This window comes from Cydia amplana, chromosome 2 (assembly GCF_948474715.1).
Source record: "Cydia amplana chromosome 2, ilCydAmpl1.1, whole genome shotgun sequence".
Taxonomy (NCBI): Eukaryota; Metazoa; Arthropoda; class Insecta; order Lepidoptera; family Tortricidae; genus Cydia; species Cydia amplana.
Genome location: NC_086070.1, coordinates 1,615,438 through 1,635,704, shown reverse-complemented (window position 1 = coordinate 1,635,704; position 20,267 = coordinate 1,615,438). Strand labels below are relative to the sequence as shown.

Here is a 20,267-nt window from a genome sequence, read left to right as displayed (position 1 = left end):
TATTCTGTGTATAGTATTAGTATTATCGTTCTAACTTTACTTGTATCGTCTTTCTTTTTGTCTAGTCAAAATACTAGTGTATTTTGGTGGGCGGAAATGTTCAATTATGCCGTTCATATTACAATGTATTTTTCGCATTCACTGTGGCAACACCTTGTCACAGTTAAAATTCAAATATTTAAAAAATAAACTGTTGCTCTGTCATACAGTTGACAGAGCCAGTGTATCAAAAACCTACCACCAGTTCACATCCCCTTTCGTTGCTCTCGTCTATTTTCGCACCTTTTATTTAAAGCACTACTATACTAAGTACCTTAGTACATTATTAAGATCAGTGTTGTGTACCGGAGGACGCCGAACTCATCCGTGGCGGGGAAAATCTGAGGTCTAAGTTGGCCGACTGCAGGTAACGATTTTACGCTTCCTCTAGCTTGCGACAGAAAGCCAGAATCACCACCAGCGGTCTCCAACGGTGACCAACGATTTGGTTCCCACTGTCTCCGGATCAAAGGTAACTTCGCTTACACCTATACACACTTTAGTTTCAATTTCCATATTATTTATCCCCGATTTATCCCAACTTTCTTGCTCCATCGGCCCTAAATTTCACTCTCTCTTTCGCCCCTTTTTCGCTAAATACAGTCCACCTTTGCTATCGAACAATATATATAGTCCTCCTCATCGTTTTCGATGACGGCGACCCTAAATAAACATCATGGACGTTGTCTAGCGTGAGCCCTTATGTGGCTGGCCAGGCCGAACTTGGTCTTAATAGTAGTTTATGCAACAGTGATATAATAAGGGTTCTTAAAATTCAAGGGTCGAAGTTACAAAACGAGACGTAGTCGAGTTTTGTAAAAAAAGACCCGAGAATTTTAAGAACCAATTATGAGCTGTTGCATACATTACTTTTTCTATGACAGCTGCAGCAAAAAAATAGAGTTATTATTAAAAAAAAAGAGTTATTATTTAAAAAAAATTGAGTTATTATTTAAAAAAAAAAGATTTATTATTGTAAATGAAAACATACCTCTTTCAATCAAGATGATCGGAACTTGTATCTTTAAAAAAAATAAAGCAGTTGTATTATACTCATAAGATGACTGCTAGCAGTCATCTTATGAGCCTATAGACAAATCATTCAAATGACATTGCTTTAGATATCACTGTCAGTCATTTAATTGACACATTTAAGTGCTGGAGTAGAAAAATACTCTATTGCACGTGTGACAATAAAGTTGGCCAGCTGCGTTGGGCGTATACACGTAGGAAGGCTTAGGTCTCTCTTTCCGTGACTGGCGTTTTGTGTCTAGGCTTGTGAGGCGGTTATCCTCAAACATTTTGACACCGTTATGGATGGTAGAACGCCAAGATGACCTTCCAGCAAGCTCCTCCCAACGCTCAGGGTCGATGGCGCAAGCGCTCAGATGCCGTTTGAGGACGTCCTTGTAGCGCAGGTGCTGACCACCGTGCTTCCGCTTACCCACTGCCAACTCAGAGTAGAGGATAGCCTTAGGCAAGCGGTGGTCATCCATTCGAAGGACGTGCCCACACACAGAATAGAACGGAAGATGTGACTCGCTATAGGGTATTTGACTACTAGTCAAACGGAGGCGGGCCGCATGTTGTTCACGCCGCGGCTGTATACGGAAGACACGTGGGGTTCGGTTCTCGGCGTGGACAACTTCCACTCGCTGCCCTGCTACCACACCAGGACCTTCATCTTCTCCAGGTTAGCACAGAATAGATATATATATATATATATATATAGTCCTCCTCATCGTTTTCGATGACGGCGACCCTAAATAAACATCATGGACGTTGTCTAGCGTGAGCCCTTATGTGGCTGGCCAGGCCGAACTTGGTCTTAATAGTAGTTTATGCAACAGTGATATAATAAGGGTTCTTAAAATTCAAGGGTCGAAGTTACAAAACGAGACGTAGTCGAGTTTTGTAAAAAAAGACCCGAGAATTTTAAGAACCAATTATGAGCTGTTGCATACATTACTTTTTCTATGACAGCTGCAGCAAAAAAATAGAGTTATTATTAAAAAAAAAGAGTTATTATTTAAAAAAAATTGAGTTATTATTTAAAAAAAAAAGATTTATTATTGTAAATGAAAACATACCTCTTTCAATCAAGATGATCGGAACTTGTATCTTTAAAAAAAATAAAGCAGTTGTATTATACTCATAAGATGACTGCTAGCAGTCATCTTATGAGCCTATAGACAAATCATTCAAATGACATTGCTTTAGATATCACTGTCAGTCATTTAATTGACACATTTAAGTGCTGGAGTAGAAAAATACTCTATTGCACGTGTGACAATAAAGTTGGCCAGCTGCGTTGGGCGTATACACGTAGGAAGGCTTAGGTCTCTCTTTCCGTGACTGGCGTTTTGTGTCTAGGCTTGTGAGGCGGTTATCCTCAAACATTTTGACACCGTTATGGATGGTAGAACGCCAAGATGACCTTCCAGCAAGCTCCTCCCAACGCTCAGGGTCGATGGCGCAAGCGCTCAGATGCCGTTTGAGGACGTCCTTGTAGCGCAGGTGCTGACCACCGTGCTTCCGCTTACCCACTGCCAACTCAGAGTAGAGGATAGCCTTAGGCAAGCGGTGGTCATCCATTCGAAGGACGTGCCCACACACAGAATAGAACGGAAGATGTGACTCGCTATAGGGTATTTGACTACTAGTCAAACGGAGGCGGGCCGCATGTTGTTCACGCCGCGGCTGTATACGGAAGACACGTGGGGTTCGGTTCTCGGCGTGGACAACTTCCACTCGCTGCCCTGCTACCACACCAGGACCTTCATCTTCTCCAGGTTAGCACAGAATAGATATATATATATATATATATATAGTCCTCCTCATCGTTTTCGATGACGGCGACCCTAAATAAACATCATGGACGTTGTCTAGCGTGAGCCCTTATGTGGCTGGCCAGGCCGAACTTGGTCTTAATAGTAGTTTATGCAACAGTGATATAATAAGGGTTCTTAAAATTCAAGGGTCGAAGTTACAAAACGAGACGTAGTCGAGTTTTGTAAAAAAAGACCCGAGAATTTTAAGAACCAATTATGAGCTGTTGCATACATTACTTTTTCTATGACAGCTGCAGCAAAAAAATAGAGTTATTATTAAAAAAAAAGAGTTATTATTTAAAAAAAATTGAGTTATTATTTAAAAAAAAAAGAGTTATTATTGTAAATGAAAACATACCTCTTTCAATCAAGATGATCGGAACTTGTATCTTTAAAAAAAATAAAGCAGTTGTATTATACTCATAAGATGACTGCTAGCAGTCATCTTATGAGCCTATAGACAAATCATTCAAATGACATTGCTTTAGATATCACTGTCAGTCATTTAATTGACACATTTAAGTGCTGGAGTAGAAAAATACTCTATTGCACGTGTGACAATAAAGTTGGCCAGCTGCGTTGAGCGTATACACGTAGGAAGGCTTAGGTCTCTCTTTCCGTGACTGGCGTTTTGTGTCTAGGCTTGTGAGGCGGTTATCCTCAAACATTTTGACACCGTTATGGATGGTAGAACGCCAAGATGACCTTCCAGCAAGCTCCTCCCAACGCTCAGGGTCGATGGCGCAAGCGCTCAGATGCCGTTTGAGGACGTCCTTGTAGCGCAGGTGCTGACCACCGTGCTTCCGCTTACCCACTGCCAACTCAGTGTAGAGGATAGCCTTAGGCAAGCGGTGGTCATCCATTCGAAGGACGTGCCCACACACAGAATAGAACGGAAGATGTGACTCGCTATAAGGTATTTGACTACTAGTCAAACGGAGGCGGGCCGCATGTTGTTCACGCCGCGGCTGTATACGGAAGACACGTGGGGTTCGGTTCTCGGCGTGGACAACTTCCACTCGCTGCCCTGCTACCACACCAGGACCTTCATCTTCTCCAGGTTAGCACAGAATAGATATATATATATATATATATATAGTCCTCCTCATCGTTTTCGATGACGGCGACCCTAAATAAACATCATGGGCGTTGTCTAGCGTGAGCCCTTATGTGGCTGGCCAGGCCGAACTTGGTCTTAATAGTAGTTTATGCAACAGTGATATAATAAGGGTTCTTAAAATTCAAGGGTCGAAGTTACAAAACGAGACGTAGTCGAGTTTTGTAAAAAAAGACCCGAGAATTTTAAGAACCAATTATGAGCTGTTGCATACATTACTTTTTCTATGACAGCTGCAGCAAAAAAAAAGAGTTATTATTAAAAAAAAAGAGTTATTATTTAAAAAAAATTGAGTTATTATTTAAAAAAAAAAAGAGTTATTATTGTAAATGAAAACATACCTCTTTCAATCAAGATGATCGGAACTTGTATCTTTAAAAAAAATAAAGCAGTTGTATTATACTCATAAGATGACTGCTAGCAGTCATCTTATGAGCCTATAGACAAATCATTCAAATGACATTGCTTTAGATATCACTGTCAGTCATTTAATTGACACATTTAAGTGCTGGAGTAGAAAAATACTCTATTGCACGTGTGACAATAAAGTTGGCCAGCTGCGTTGGGCGTATACACGTAGGAAGGCTTAGGTCTCTCTTTCCGTGACTGGCGTTTTGTGTCTAGGCTTGTGAGGCGGTTATCCTCAAACATTTTGACACCGTTATGGATGGTAGAACGCCAAGATGACCTTCCAGCAAGCTCCTCCCAACGCTCAGGGTCGATGGCGCAAGCGCTCAGATGCCGTTTGAGGACGTCCTTGTAGCGCAGGTGCTGACCACCGTGCTTCCGCTTACCCACTGCCAACTCAGAGTAGAGGATAGCCTTAGGCAAGCGGTGGTCATCCATTCGAAGGACGTGCCCACACACAGAATAGAACGGAAGATGTGACTCGCTATAGGGTATTTGACTACTAGTCAAACGGAGGCGGGCCGCATGTTGTTCACGCCGCGGCTGTATACGGAAGACACGTGGGGTTCGGTTCTCGGCGTGGACAACTTCCACTCGCTGCCCTGCTACCACACCAGGACCTTCATCTTCTCCAGGTTAGCACAGAATAGATATATATATATATATATATATAGTCCTCCTCATCGTTTTCGATGACGGCGACCCTAAATAAACATCATGGACGTTGTCTAGCGTGAGCCCTTATGTGGCTGGCCAGGCCGAACTTGGTCTTAATAGTAGTTTATGCAACAGTGATATAATAAGGGTTCTTAAAATTCAAGGGTCGAAGTTACAAAACGAGACGTAGTCGAGTTTTGTAAAAAAAGACCCGAGAATTTTAAGAACCAATTATGAGCTGTTGCATACATTACTTTTTCTATGACAGCTGCAGCAAAAAAATAGAGTTATTATTAAAAAAAAAGAGTTATTATTTAAAAAAAATTGAGTTATTATTTAAAAAAAAAAGAGTTATTATTGTAAATGAAAACATACCTCTTTCAATCAAGATGATCGGAACTTGTATCTTTAAAAAAAATAAAGCAGTTGTATTATACTCATAAGATGACTGCTAGCAGTCATCTTATGAGCCTATAGACAAATCATTCAAATGACATTGCTTTAGATATCACTGTCAGTCATTTAATTGACACATTTAAGTGCTGGAGTAGAAAAATACTCTATTGCACGTGTGACAATAAAGTTGGCCAGCTGCGTTGAGCGTATACACGTAGGAAGGCTTAGGTCTCTCTTTCCGTGACTGGCGTTTTGTGTCTAGGCTTGTGAGGCGGTTATCCTCAAACATTTTGACACCGTTATGGATGGTAGAACGCCAAGATGACCTTCCAGCAAGCTCCTCCCAACGCTCAGGGTCGATGGCGCAAGCGCTCAGATGCCGTTTGAGGACGTCCTTGTAGCGCAGGTGCTGACCACCGTGCTTCCGCTTACCCACTGCCAACTCAGTGTAGAGGATAGCCTTAGGCAAGCGGTGGTCATCCATTCGAAGGACGTGCCCACACACAGAATAGAACGGAAGATGTGACTCGCTATAAGGTATTTGACTACTAGTCAAACGGAGGCGGGCCGCATGTTGTTCACGCCGCGGCTGTATACGGAAGACACGTGGGGTTCGGTTCTCGGCGTGGACAACTTCCACTCGCTGCCCTGCTACCACACCAGGACCTTCATCTTCTCCAGGTTAGCACAGAATAGAACGGAAGATGTGACTCGCTATAAGGTATTTGACTCTAGTCAAATCAGTTCCTTTTTTCCAACTGTCGGTGTCGAAACGATTTTTCTACTATGGAATTTATATGAAACACTAGCATGTGACGTCACAATCAAATTATCTACTCTTTATAGTTTTATACGGGTTTAAAAATAGCCAGTCCTGTCTGATTTTAAATGCCTCAATGTATTTCCCAACTGAGGCGAAATTAACTCAAAATCGAGGTACCTTATAATATACACCCCTCACTCCATCCATAGTGGCAACTAAATGAAACAAAATAGTGTTTTTTTCTACTCCAGCACTTAAATGTGTCAATTAAATGACTGACAGTGATATCTAAAGCAATGTCATTTGAATGCTTTGTCTATAGGCTCATAAGATGACTGCTAGCAGTCATCTTATGAGTATAATACAACTGCTTTATTTTTTTTAAAGATACAAGTTCCGATCATCTTGATTGAAAGAGGTATGTTTTCATTTACAATAATAACTCTTTTTTTTTTAAATAATAACTCATTTTTTTTTAAATAATAACTCAATTTTTTTAATAATAACTCTTGCTGCAGCTGTCATAGAAAAAGTAATGTATGCAACAGCTCATAATTGGTTCTTAAAATTCTCGGGTCTTTTTTTACAAAACTCGACTACGTCTCGTTTTGTAACTTCGACCCTTGAATTTTAAGAACCCTTATTATATCACTGTTGCATAAACTACTATTTTAGGTCTCTATTGTTTCCCAAAAAGTTTTAAGTCATAATGTATTGTTTGCCCACATTTTCGTTAGTCATAATTCATTTGGTTCAGAAACGCGTCACTTTTCAGGATTGCCATAAAACAAACCTAACCTATCTATAGGATAACCTTACGAAAATCCTGAAAAGTTAACCGTTTCAGTTTAATGACTAATGATAAGATGACAAACGATACATTATGACTTAAAATTTTATGGGAAACAAAGGGACCCCGTTATAATAGTACCTTTTCTATTTGCCCTCGTAAAGTAACGACTGGTGAAATATGTAGCTGACGAATACTTATAAATTAAGGGTGGTATTTCACTTGTCCAATGTGCATTGCGTCTTACTCCCGCACTAAGCAAAATGTGAGATGCAAATACACAATGGACAGATGGAATACCACCCCACTGACAATCCAACCTCTAGACTGAGCTTAGGTCAATTCTTTAATGAAACCGATGCTGCCATAAATACGGGGGTGCGGGACGAGGTGAGCGAATCCCGTGCCGTGATTGATCCGTTCAAAGACACGGACCAATCACGGCACGGGATGGACTCGAAGATGGAGTAACGCTACCGTATGTGTGGCAGAGGGGGTAGCGCGACTATGCTATGTCTAGAGGTTGGATTGTCTGTGTACCACCCTAACTGGTGAATGTATAATTTTCAGTAAGTCAAGCATGGGTGCGTCGTCGAGCGACCGGCTCACGGAGTGGACGGTGGACCTGTACCCGAAGGGCGTCTGGTTCAAGAAGAGCATGCTCATCGTGTGGTCCGGGACGTTTGATGTAAGTACATTGATTTAGAATATAATGCATTGGATTCATTATTAACATTTCAATCACCCACTGTGTCCGATGCCGCGTCACTTGGTCACTGTAAATAAGGATATTTAGATTCCCAAGTGCTCCTAATAGTTTCAAAATGCGTTTTGATTGTATTATGGTGGGCCAATCCCGGCGGCACTGCAATGCCGGGCCGACCCGTGACGGGAGTGGAGCGAGCCCCGAACATCCCGTCGGTTTACAAAAATCAGTTTAATATACTGGTCCCTCAGTGAGGGAACTTTCAGATATTAAGCTGAAAAGAACAGATACTACACTTTGATCTTAGCCAAAAGGCCGAGAAGCGATACCTGCTCTGAACAAACCGAGAGACGCCATTGATTCAGGAAAAATCTTAACACCGCAATGTAGCTTTACTGTGGCGCCGGTACAGCGACATCTAGCGGGGAATTGGGCAAACTCCTACACCCACCGGTTGAAGACCACATAAAACGGCAACGCCGTAGGTCTCGAGCAGGGATGTTGCGGATGCCGATTTTTTGACATCCGCGGATGCGGATGCGGATGCGGATTTTTAAAGGCTCACATCCGCGGATGCGGATGCGGATGTCAAGATAGATACATAAAAAACGTTAAATATTACATTTTAGTAATTTTTATTTCAAAAAACCGGCCAAGTGCGAGTCGGACTCGCGTTCCAAAGGTTCCGTATATTAAGTCCCACTCACGCTTGACTGCTCATTTCTAATAGGTTTTTTTGGCTAATGACTAAATTACCTAGCAGTCTAGCACTTACACCGATGCTAAGACGTTCCTGTACCGACCTGTTCCACATCCGCATTCGCATTAAATCCGCATTATGCAGATGCGGATGTTGAAAATAATGCGGAAGTTCCGCGGTTGCGGATACGGATGCGTATATTCGCAACATCCCTGGTCTCGAGAGTAGAACTGCTGCACTGCCACTTAAATATGGACCATAACTACCGCATACAACGTGCATATTCCATTGACGCGCCTATTTAACGCTGAGTGATTTGTCCCAGGTGCCCGAAGTGGTGCTCCGCACAGTGCGCGTGTCCATCACGTGCCAGAACCCGCCAGACGCGCCCGACTACGATGACCAGCAAGAACCCGACGTGCGGGTCAAGGTGAGTACAATTAGTATATGGGAGATGGCCAAAGTATTCCAAAATACCCGTACCAGTGTTGGCCGAACATTAATTGCAATTGACCATTAACCAGTGCAAATTGAACCGTAAACCGTAACGGACGGTTACAGTTTACGATTCAATTTGTAATGGTTATTGGGCAAGAGTTTCTTTTTAATCCCTAGAACTGTGTCAAAATCTTTTTTTTTATTTAATTTTATGGCCCAGCCGTTTCAGCCAAATCTCATAGAACAAAACTAGAGATAAGTAAACCTGGCGCCATCTATGCAACCCAATGACAGTTGCCAACATGCCAACCTCATGATAGCTAGACAGATGAAATGTTCACAGATGATGTACTTCTGTTGCCGCTATAACAACAAATATTTAACTTGGGCTCCCATACAACAAACGTGATTTGCCGTTTTCTGCGTAATGGTACGGAACCCTTCGTGCCCGAGTCCTACTCGCACTTGACCGGTTTTTAGGGTTCCGTACCCAAAGGGTAAAAACGGGACCCTATTACTAAGACTCCGCTGTCCGTCCGTCCGTCCGTCCGTCCGTCTGTCACCAGGCTGTATCTCACGAACCGTGATAGCTAGACAGTTGAAATTTTCACAAATGATGTATTTCTGTTGCCGCTATAACAACAAATACTAAAAACAGAATAAAATAAAGATTTAAGTGGGGCTTCCATACAACAAACGTGATTTTTGACCGAAGTTAAGCAACGTCGGGCGGGGTCAGTACTTGGATGGGTGACCGTTTTTTTACTTGTTTTGCTCTATTTTTTGTTGATGGTGCGGAACCCTCCGTGCGTGAGTCCGACTCGCACTTGACCGATTTTTATCTTTACGCGTAATTTCTTTCCTTGACAGATCGGGCTCCTAGTTTGGGGCGTACAGAAGGGTGTGGAGCATATCGCTTCTGTGGTTGAGAGGGTACACAGGTTCTCTGCTCAAAATAGGTGAGTATTAAAGGCTATTCCCAAATTGTGGGGTTCTTTCTCTTTTACTTCAATGAAGGCGTGATTAGAGTAACAGAGAAAAATGCCCGCAATTTGCGAACTTCGATTTTCGCGGTTATAGTCCAGAGCACGCCGGCTGCGTGTTCGTAGACTTGCGCTAAAATGTTTGAGCCGCGCGGTGTGCCGTCTCTCATAAGGATAAGTATATTACAACGTGCACGTCATACGCACCCGGTGTGCACAGGCCAAGTTTCAACAAATTATAAGCACGAAAAATATGCGAATCCGTTTAATAAACTTCGCTGCCGTGATTAGATAAATCATAATATTTATTTTTATTGATGTGTGAAAGAACCTTTGATTTCAGTCACAGAATAACGCTTCAATTTTGAAATAAAACTATGGAAACGGATTATATCGCGTATTATGAATATATCTATACTATATATCTTGACGTTTCGAACCCTTCGCAGCATTCGTGGTCAATCCGATATTCCGATGTTTGACGACTGGTCTGGCCTAATAGTGGGTAGTGACCCTGCCTGTTAAGCCGCGGTCCTGGGTTCAAATCCTGGTAAGGCCATTTATTTGTATGATTAACACAGATATTTGTTCCTGAGTCTTGGTTGTTTTCTATGTATTTATGTATTTGTATAAGTATTATACAGGATGGATTTTCTTTTCGGGTCAGTGAGAGCAGCTACCAGATCCCGTGCTGCTACGAGAAAACGGTCTTAGAAGACCTTCCCTCGACTTCAAATTAATGAAGATTGGCTTTTACAGATTTTGGAAAAAACATACAGGGTGCGAGAAAAAGGTCATTTTTGACAAACTTTTTTTTTGATACCAATCGATCCCATTCCTATTGAGGATCAAAAGCTTGTATGGAATTAAAAAAAAAATTCCGGCTAGAAAAGCCACAAATCGAGGAAAACTTTTCCCATACAATTTGTATGAAAATGAAAACTTTTATTTTTCACATGCTATTTTTGTATGCCAATCGATTCCATTCCTATCCAGTATCAATAGTTTCCTAGGGGTCAACTTACGGTAATGTACTAAAAAGCCACAAATTAATAAAAACTGTCTCCATACATTTACTATGGAGAAAATGTGAAATTTTATTCACAATTTTCTACCTCGCCCATTAGTCCTACAGCAATGTCTTCATACAGTATTATGGTTCTTAAATGTAAGAGGACTGATTGGCCAGATAGAAAACTGTGAATTAAATTTCACGTTTTCTCCATAGTAAATGTATGGAAAAAGTTTTCTTTAATTTGTGGCTTTTTAGTACATTACCGTAAGTTGACCCCTAGGAAACTATCGATACTGGATAGGAATGGAATCGATTGGCATACAAAAATAGCATGAGAAAAATAAAAGTTTTCATTTTCATACAAATTGTATGGGAAAAGTTTTCCTCGTATTGTGGCTTTTCTAGCCGGATTTTTTTTTTTTGCTTCCATACAATCTTTTGATCCTTAATAGGAATGGGATCGTATGGCATCAAAAAAAAGTTTGTCAAAAATGACCTTTTTCTTGCACCCTGTATGTTTCTTCCAAAATCTGTAAAAGCCAATCTTCATTAATTTGAAATCGAAGGAAGGTCTTCTAAGACCGTTTTGTCGTAGCAGCACGGGATCTGGTAGCTGCCCTCACTGACCTAAAAAGAAAATCCACCCTGTATATAACGTTGTCTGAGTACCCACAACACAAGCCTTCTTGAGCTTACTGTGGGACTTAGTCAATCTGTGTAAGAATGTCCTATAATATTTATTTATCTATTTATGAGTAACTATAACGGTAACCGAAGCCAATATGTATTGATGTTGAATTTACAGGGTGCTAAACATAGATGGCGCGCTGGACTTCGACTCGCTGAACACGCCGCTGTACTCCCCCGCGTGCCGCCCCGCCTGCAGCCAGCCCGCGCAGGCCTCCGCCTCCTCGCAGCCGCACAAGGAGTATGTACATCGGCCCCTTTTTAATTATAGTGCGTCAAGCAAATCTTGTCAGTAGCAATGTACTGCAAATTAAAGTAGGGTAACACCATGTAACACTCAAAGAGCAGAATTGCGCTAAGAAAAGCAGCAATGTACATCGAATCAAAACGTGTTTATTTTTCCGCACTTCATATGTCAGTTCGAGTGAATTATCATAACCTCAAATTTTAGTAATGTTTACCGTCAACGAGCATGATTGTACATTGTAGGCACCTTAGCTTTTGAGGTCATGCATAATCTTAGTATTTAATGGTGACAGCAGAGATTTCTCTTGAAATAGAAACGATTCAGAATGTAAACAATAAGATGATGGCTGTCATTCACGATCCACATTCCACAGATAACACACAGATGACACGCGATTTTGGAATTATTCGAACACAGTGTTGCTAACCCGCGATTTTTCAAATTTGCCGCCTTTTACTACTGACAAGATTTGGTTGATCCAGTATAACATTCCACAACATTTTTTTTTTTAGAAAACAAACAGCCTTTTACAAACAAGTCTTACAAAAATGACTAAAAATAGGCCTAAAGTTTCATACGTTACTAAGTTGACTATTACAATGAAAAGTAAATAGGTTACTTAATTAGCAAGCCCGCGCAGGCCTCCGCCTCCTCGCAGCCCCACAAGGAGTAAGTGCATCGGCCCCTTTTTAGGGTTCCGTACCCAAAGGGTAAAAACGGGACCCTATTATAGTACGGCCCTTCTGAGGTGAACTTTCCGCTTCAAACCTTAATCTTTCAAACAAAGGCCATTGTCTCTATTATCGCAAAACCGCTAGCTCCAGACTTAGCACGTGCCAGTACAACATTCATATTGAAAAACAACCGGTATCGTCATAGTATTAAGGTTCAAATTTAATGTCACTGATATTCTAGATATTACGTTTTGGTAGTGTAGGACGATTATACTAAGACTCCGCTGTCCGTCCGTCCGTCCGTCCGTCTGTCACCAGGCTGTATCTCACGAACCGTGATAGCTAGACAGTTGAAATTTTCACAGATGATGTATTTCTGTTGCCGCTATAACAACAAATACTAAAAACAGAATAAAATAAAGATTTAAGTGGGGCTCCCATACAACAAACGTGACTTTTGACCGAAGTTAAGCAACGTCGGGCGGGGTCAGTACTTGGATGGGTGACCGTTTTTTTGCTTGTTTTGCTCTATTTTTTGTTGATGGTGCGGAACCCTCCGTGCGCGAGTCCGACTCGCACTTGGCCGGTTTTTAATTAACATTCCACAACATTTAACACATTCAGGCCGGACGACCCGATAGTCGGGATCGTGGTACTAAAATGTCAATCAATAGAACTTGCTAACTATGTAAACAAATGTTACTAGTAAATTGACATTTAGTGTCTATTTTAGTATGGCGGTTTGTTTACATAGTTAGCAAGTTCTATTGAATGACATTTTACAGCTTTATATAACGAAACTGTTGTGGCCTGGCGCGGGTGTCTTGTTTGGCTGGGTGGCAATGAATGTGTTAACAAATGCTGTGATTCAGCAGAAAGCATGGGGACTTTTAAGCCGGATGCAATTCAGGGTGTACGAACTAATGTATTCTGTAAGGTTTAATATTGATGCAATAACGACAAAAACTTTGTGCTTACTTAAAGTTGTAACTAAAAAATAAGTCATATTTATGTCAAAAGTGGGGAACGTCCATACGAAAATATGAGAAATTTCCGAAACTTTCCAATGCGGAGATATCGCATTTTTTCTGAAACTTTCCGACGGCACACTACTAGATGTCGCTAGTGATCCCAAGCAAACCGAAATAAATAAGAAATTATGAACGTTTATCAAATTGTTATAATTTTACAACTTTATATTTTTCAGGAGTTGTCCGAAATGCAGCGAAAGGTGCGACAATCCGGAGCCAAAGCATCTATTGGGTCCCAACAGGGACCAACTTAGAGTAAGCTAACTTTGACAGTTATCTTTAGAATAACACTATAACTGACTTTTCATTCGCATCTGTAATCCCGATTTTTTTTAAGTAAGGTGTTTAATATATTTATATAATCTATCTATTACTAGCGACCCGCCCCGGCTTCGCACGGGTTAACAAATTATACATAAACCTTCCTGTTAAATCACTGTATCTATTTAAAAAAACCGCATCAAAATCCGTTACGTAGTTTTAGAGATCTAAGCATACATACAGACAGACAGACAGCGGGAAGCGACTTTGTTTTATACAATGTAGTGATATATATCGTCTATAAGCATTGTTATAAAATAAGTACTCAAGGTTCTCAAGGGTCGGCAATGCTTAAGTGGCTCTTCCGATGTTGGTTGTGTCCATGAGCGACGATGGCCGCTTACCATGAGGCAGCCGTCTGCTCGTTGCTGACTGTCACATAAAGAAGGTTTTTTTTTTCAGATCCAAGTAGTAATCGTGCCGCTAACGGACTACTGCCACGTCGGCATTCCCGACACGGTCACATGACCTACCGTCCTCATCAGACCGAGCCGGCCTCGCACCAGACCGAGGCAATACCGCTTCAGCTTCAACAGGGCTTGCACTATGGACTTCGAGAACATTTCCTGGCTGTTTGGAAACCGACCGTAGTGGCAACAAACCTACTTATATACCTTTATCAAATAAATTGATTGTGTAAGATTATACTCCCACGTGGCACTCCTGACACGGCCACATGACCTGCCGTCCTCATCAGACCGAGTCGGCCTCGCACCAGACCGAGGCAATACCGCTTCAGCTTCAACAGGGCTTGCACTATCGACTTCGACAACGTGTCCTGGCTGTTTGGAAACCGACAGTAGTGGCAACAAACCTACTTATATACCTTTATCAAATATATTGATTGTGTAAGATTATACTCCGACGTGGCACTCCTGACACGGCCACATGACCTGCCGTCCTCATCAGACCGAGCCGGCCTCGCACCAGACCGAGGCAATACCGCTTCAGCTTCAACAGGGCTTGCACTATGGACTTCGACAACATTTCCTGGCTGTTTGGAAACCGACAGTAGTGGCAACAAACCTACTTATTTACCTTTGTCTAAGATATTGATTGTATAAGATTATACTCCCACGTGGCACTCCTGACACGGCCACATGACCTGCCGTCATCAGACCGAGCCGGCCTCGCACCAGACCGAGGCAATACCACTTCAGCTAACTATAGACTGCGACAATATAACCTGGAAGTTTGGAAACCGACCATAATCAACTTTTGGAAACAAATCTAATTATTTTTATCAACAATTTGGTTTGTGTTATTTAAGTAGTCACACTAAATATAAATTATAAACTGAAATAGATGTAATATATTAATATACAGCACATACTGCTCGGCCTTAGAGTTGGTCAAAGACGCCTAGTCTTTCTATGATGGTGTATAATCGGGAAATTGGGACAAGTTATACAAAAATCACATCTGCACACGCTCTTACTCCTAATGTCCGCTTTTGAAATCCGTGCAAGTTCCAGAGTCATTTCTGCAGTTTTGAATTAGGAACCTTATTATATTCCATTATAGTTCAATATTCAATCTGATATCGTCCTTGTAAAAGGACATCGGGACTTAGCTCGCTTGCGTGCAAACTTGTACATACAATTTACGAATGTCAGTGGACCAGACAACAGTAAAGTTGTGCTCAGATAATTTTGAACACTTCGGCTGCTAATTGTACTAATACTAGTGATTAGTGATAATACGGGTGATTATACAATCACGGTTATAAAATAGTATGAACATGGTATGTTTTTGCTGAGGTCGGACTATCTATTGTAATATTATTTGTATATATTCATTGTAATGCTTAAGTTAAGTGACTGACTTCACGTAATGTTTAGTTTATGTGAAAATTGTTGATTTATTGTGTAATGTATAATGTTTAATGGATGTGATTATTCAGATTATATTAAATAATTATGAAACATTTGTTTTAATTTAATAAACCTAATATCTGGGAGACCGAGCTTTGCTCGGAAAACATATAAAAACTCCAATATGCGCGTTTTCCCAGAGATAAAACCTAGCTAGATCGATTTTTCACCCCCGAAAACCATATAGCAAATTTCATCGAAATCGTTAGAGCCGTTCCCGAGATCCCTGAAATATATATACATATAAATATATAAATAAGCAAGAATTGCTCGTTTAAAGGTATTAGATAGATTAGATTAGACTAGATTTGTAACGGCTCCATAGCCTATGTGTTCTCTTAGTAAAGTTTTTAGAGCTATATAAACATTCACTTCCAAGAATACGCTAGGTGTGTTCAATTTGTATTGGAAATGGGGCGTCTGAAACTGAAACGTTAATTATTATAAAAATTAATGATCACGATCCACCTTGAAATATAGGGAGCTCTGCGCCAAGCACCCACGTCGTTATAGTATGGGGTTTTAGTTACCCAATATCCCGCTAGATGTCGCTGTACCGGCGCCATAGTAAAGCTACATCGCGGTGTTAAGATTTTTCCTGAATCAATGGCGTCTCTCGGTTTGCAAATAGCAGGTATCGCTTCTCGGCCTTTTGGCTAAGATCAAAGTGTAGTATCTGTTCTTTTCAGCTTAATATCTGAAAGTTCCCTCACTGAGGGACCAGTATATTAAACTGATTTTTGTAAACCGACGGGATGTTCGGGGCTCGCTCCACTCCCGTCACGGGTCGGCCCGGCATTGCAGTGCCGCCGGGATTGGCCCACATAATACTATTAAAAGTTTCATCTATTAATCATATTGATAAAATTATGACTATTCATTTTTAGGCGGACCCCACCTTCATGAACTGAATCATCGAAATCTCTACGGCCGGCCAGAGAATAGACAACTAATCTAATGTCATTGGGCAACCCTTTACCGCATACTTTTGTCCATATACGGCAGTTAATATTAAATTTTATTGATAGCCATTAATTGAAAACAAATATTTTTTGTGACATGCATAAGTGGTTAGGTGATTCCGGTGCCTAATTTTAGGCTTTTTGGGATACGTCCCAGTGTTGGCCGAAACGTTAATACAATTGACTATTTTTGACCTAACCATTATAAATTGAACCCTAAAATTCGTCCGTTACGGTTTACGGTTCAATTTGTACTGGTTAATGGTCAATTGCAATTAACGTTCGGCCAACACTGGTACGTCCCGTGTAGGGAATGCAATCTCGATCTCGCACGTATTTGCGAGATTCAATCTCGTTGATAGGGAATCTCGATTTAAGTAATCTTGGTCGAGATCTCGATTAAAATTTTCGAGATCTCGAACGAGATTGAAAGATTGATCTCTGTGAATTACTTTGTTTTGAGTAATCTTTTTACCTTAGATTCATGTTGTTCAGGCAGTACTATTGTGTGTAGCCAGCTTTAGCCGACGATAATAGCACTGTGCGGAATACCTATATGCAGAATAATGAGTGAGCTTTTTCTGATGTTGGCCTTTTTGCAACAAACAGGTGCCGCTTGACCGACAATACCTTGAGCACCCTGTGGTTTTTACGAAATCATTTTCAAAATGCATAGTGAAATAAAATGCTGAAGTCAAACACGTTACAATTATGTATAATTATAAATAATAATTACCACTTTTCTTACTAACATGGTTACGTGCTACTTAGAGCTAAATAAGACTTATCTTGTTTTAATAAAAGTAGTTTTTTTGTTAAATGTTGATTAAATTTGTTGTTTTTATTTTCAATACATAACATGGTGATGGTGTACCCTAAATAAGTACCTAGTGTTTACAGAATTCTTAAGAGTTTTTTGACCAGATTAGGGCATTTTTAATTACTTTGTATAATCTAGATCTCGAAAGTCTGACGGTCGAGATCTCGAAACACCCTATGTCGATTCAGATTTTTCGTGCGAGATCTCGAATCACCAATCTTGGTGCGAGATTGCATTCCCTAGTCCCGTGCCTATGGTTGTCCGTATTTATTTATTAAGCTACAGAAAGGATTAAAAAATAAAACCACCACGTGTGATCTAGTCAGATTGTTTATTATGTTTAAGGATCAATATAATTTCCATTCAGATGAAGTGGCTCCTACTTTAGAACAAAACAACATGCACACATTTTTTAATTCTCAATTATCTGACAGTACTATATGTAAAACCTATGTCCCTTAAAATTTATGAATCGGTATTACAAACATACAAAATAGATTAAGTTGTAATATATTGAATGTGTAAAATGTAATATAATAACAAAAGCTATATAACCTACTGAAGTAGAGGCATGCAGAGGTAGTTCGGTATGTAGTATGTATATTATATCCACTATTATAATAAAATACAGAACTATAGTCATAAAAACTTCGTAAACGTTAAAAATCCAGCACTGTACTATATAATAAGATTTATAAGAACAGCGATTTTATTTCTATTTACAAATAGCATTTCACGCACAAAATATATCGGTCCTCTACACCGAGCAAGCCGTCTCCCTCACACACCTTAGCCATGGGTTCCATTGTAAGAAAGATACATGTTTTTTTTTTCAACAGCTTATGAAAGTCATCAGTAGTACAGTAGTTTGACACTTGAAAGGTCATTAGGGTCAACAATGGTCGTGCCAGCAATACTGACAACCATACATATAGCTGTCAAAGCTACTGATCTGTTTTCGAGTTTCATGTGTCATCTAACCTCCTAAGGCCCAAGGTCCTACCTATTCTGTTCGGTGTAATTTTAACCGTGTTAAATTGGAACAGTCGCTTTTGCTTTGTTTCGTTCAATTTTCAAACAACGCAAAATCAACTTTATTTCCTACAATTTAGGTTCAAATTTCAGTGGCAAATTTTTGATGTTTCGTTTGTATGGCTGGGGTCTTAGGAGGCTAACTAATGTAAAATACATGGACACAGAATACGTTCTTGAGTTAAGAGCGGGGCCTCCAGTTTTTTTACTACGTTGGTGGTTAATAACCGTATGATCCGCCTGTTGGTAAGCGGTCTCGGATACGCCCATGTACGCTTGAAACAGGACGCTATTCTTAGGGTATAAGATTATTAAATCTACAAACTCAAATTTCCAGTTCTTTACTTACAATGGACCCCATTCGTATACATAGACATGGTATTTAACACTGCAATAAATGCTTATGGTACGAGCCCTTGGGGGCTGTAGAACATGTATATTATGTACAGACCAGGGATGTTGCGGATGCAGATTTTTTGACATCCGCGGATGCGGATGCGGATGCGGATTTTTAAAGGCTCACATCCGCGGATGCGGATGCGGATGCGGATGTCAGGATTAGGTACTTAGAAAACGTCAAATATTACATTTTTAGTATTTTTTTATTTAAAAAAACCAAACGTTTAGTATTTGAGCAAGAATATAGGTGCGTTATATTTAATAAACAGTAACTTCGCCGACTTTTCTGGATCTAGACGATTTCGTTATAGGTAATGACGAAATTACCTAGCACTTACGCCGCCGCTAAGACGTTCCTGTACCGACTTGTTCGACATCCGCATCCGCATAAGCTCCGCATCGATTTTATGCGGATGCGGATGCGGATGTTGAAAATAATGCGGATGTTCCGCGGTTGCGGATGCGGATGCGGATGTTCGCAACATCCCTGGTACAGACTTCCGTTAGCGTATCTAGGGGTGTTGACAAGATATACTGGTTTGATCGAACACAGTAATGTTTTAACCTAAGCAAGGGAGCTATTCAATTTAAAGTTTATAGAAACGACAATCGTAAAATATAGAATTTGAAAGGAACAGTTGCGGACCCCGGACCAGATTAGAACGGAACCCTTATAGGATCACTCGTGCGTCTGTCTGTATGTCTGTCCGACCATTCCCCCGTTTGACGTGCCCCTCCGGTGCAATAACCGGCAGACTGTTTTGTATAGAAAATGACAGACAAGGCGTCTCCAGTTACTAAATGCTAGACTATACGATCACGTTCCAAAATATATAAATTAGACACCAAAATATATAAATTACAAACCAAAATATAGTCAGATTCAGAAATTTCTTCCACCCCCAGTTACGCCTCAAATTTTCACACTCAATACCAAATACAACATCAGATAACATAAATGCTAGTTTAACTTATGCAACTTTCGAAGCCCTTACAGAAACTTTGATCAAAGAGATTTAGCTTACTACGAAATAGACCGGGCTAATGGTACATAGATGTCTTCATTCACAAGCTAAAAGCATTCATCCCTGTCGCACAACGCAACTTAGACAAGGAGAAATGCTGTTAACACGAACAAAGTTAGTTATATCTACATTCCATTCTAATTTTTTATTGATTAAAAACTTAATAATGAATTATCTGTATTATATTATATCCTATCATGACTTATATGTAATCCAAAATGTTTCGCTTAAATTAACACAGATTAAAATAGCTGACCCGGTCTACATCCAGTTCAGAATCAAGCCAGATGAAAAAGCAATAATAAAACAAAACAAAAATTGTAAAAACCACGAAATACTTTTAAGCTAAAAA

The 20,267-nt window shown here is 40.4% G+C and overlaps 1 protein-coding gene and 2 non-coding genes across 3 annotated transcripts; 2 read left to right on the top strand and 1 right to left on the bottom strand.

Moving 5' to 3' along the window:
- The first annotated feature begins 1,622 nt into the window (after positions 1-1,622).
- LOC134655801 (uncharacterized) lies at positions 1,623-14,877 on the top strand. The gene is made up of 11 exons (XM_063511270.1): positions 1,623-1,732; positions 2,703-2,831; positions 3,802-3,930; positions 4,902-5,030; positions 6,001-6,129; positions 7,572-7,689; positions 8,733-8,837; positions 9,716-9,804; positions 11,649-11,771; positions 13,659-13,737; positions 14,206-14,877. The coding sequence occupies exons 1-11, from the start codon at positions 1,623-1,625 to the stop codon at positions 14,269-14,271; spliced, it is 1,206 nt and encodes a 401-aa protein (XP_063367340.1). The 3' UTR covers positions 14,272-14,877.
- LOC134662240 (U2 spliceosomal RNA) lies at positions 7,842-8,034 on the bottom strand. The gene has a single exon (XR_010098042.1). It is a non-coding gene; the product is annotated as a U2 spliceosomal RNA (small nuclear RNA).
- A 1,436-nt stretch (positions 14,878-16,313) lies between the features above and the next one.
- LOC134662242 (U2 spliceosomal RNA) lies at positions 16,314-16,506 on the top strand. Its single transcript, XR_010098044.1, has one exon. It is a non-coding gene; the product is annotated as a U2 spliceosomal RNA (small nuclear RNA).
- Positions 16,507-20,267: the final 3,761 nt, after the last annotated feature.

Coding starts and splice junctions, on each gene's coding strand:
- LOC134655801 (XM_063511270.1), top strand. CDS start 1,623: ATGTTGTTCACGCCGCGGCTGTATACGGAAGACACGTGGGGTTCGGTT. Junction 2,832..3,801: donor AGGACCTTCATCTTCTCCAG/GTTAGCACAGAA, acceptor TTTGACTACTAG/TCAAACGGAGGCGGGCCGCA. Junction 3,931..4,901: donor AGGACCTTCATCTTCTCCAG/GTTAGCACAGAA, acceptor TTTGACTACTAG/TCAAACGGAGGCGGGCCGCA.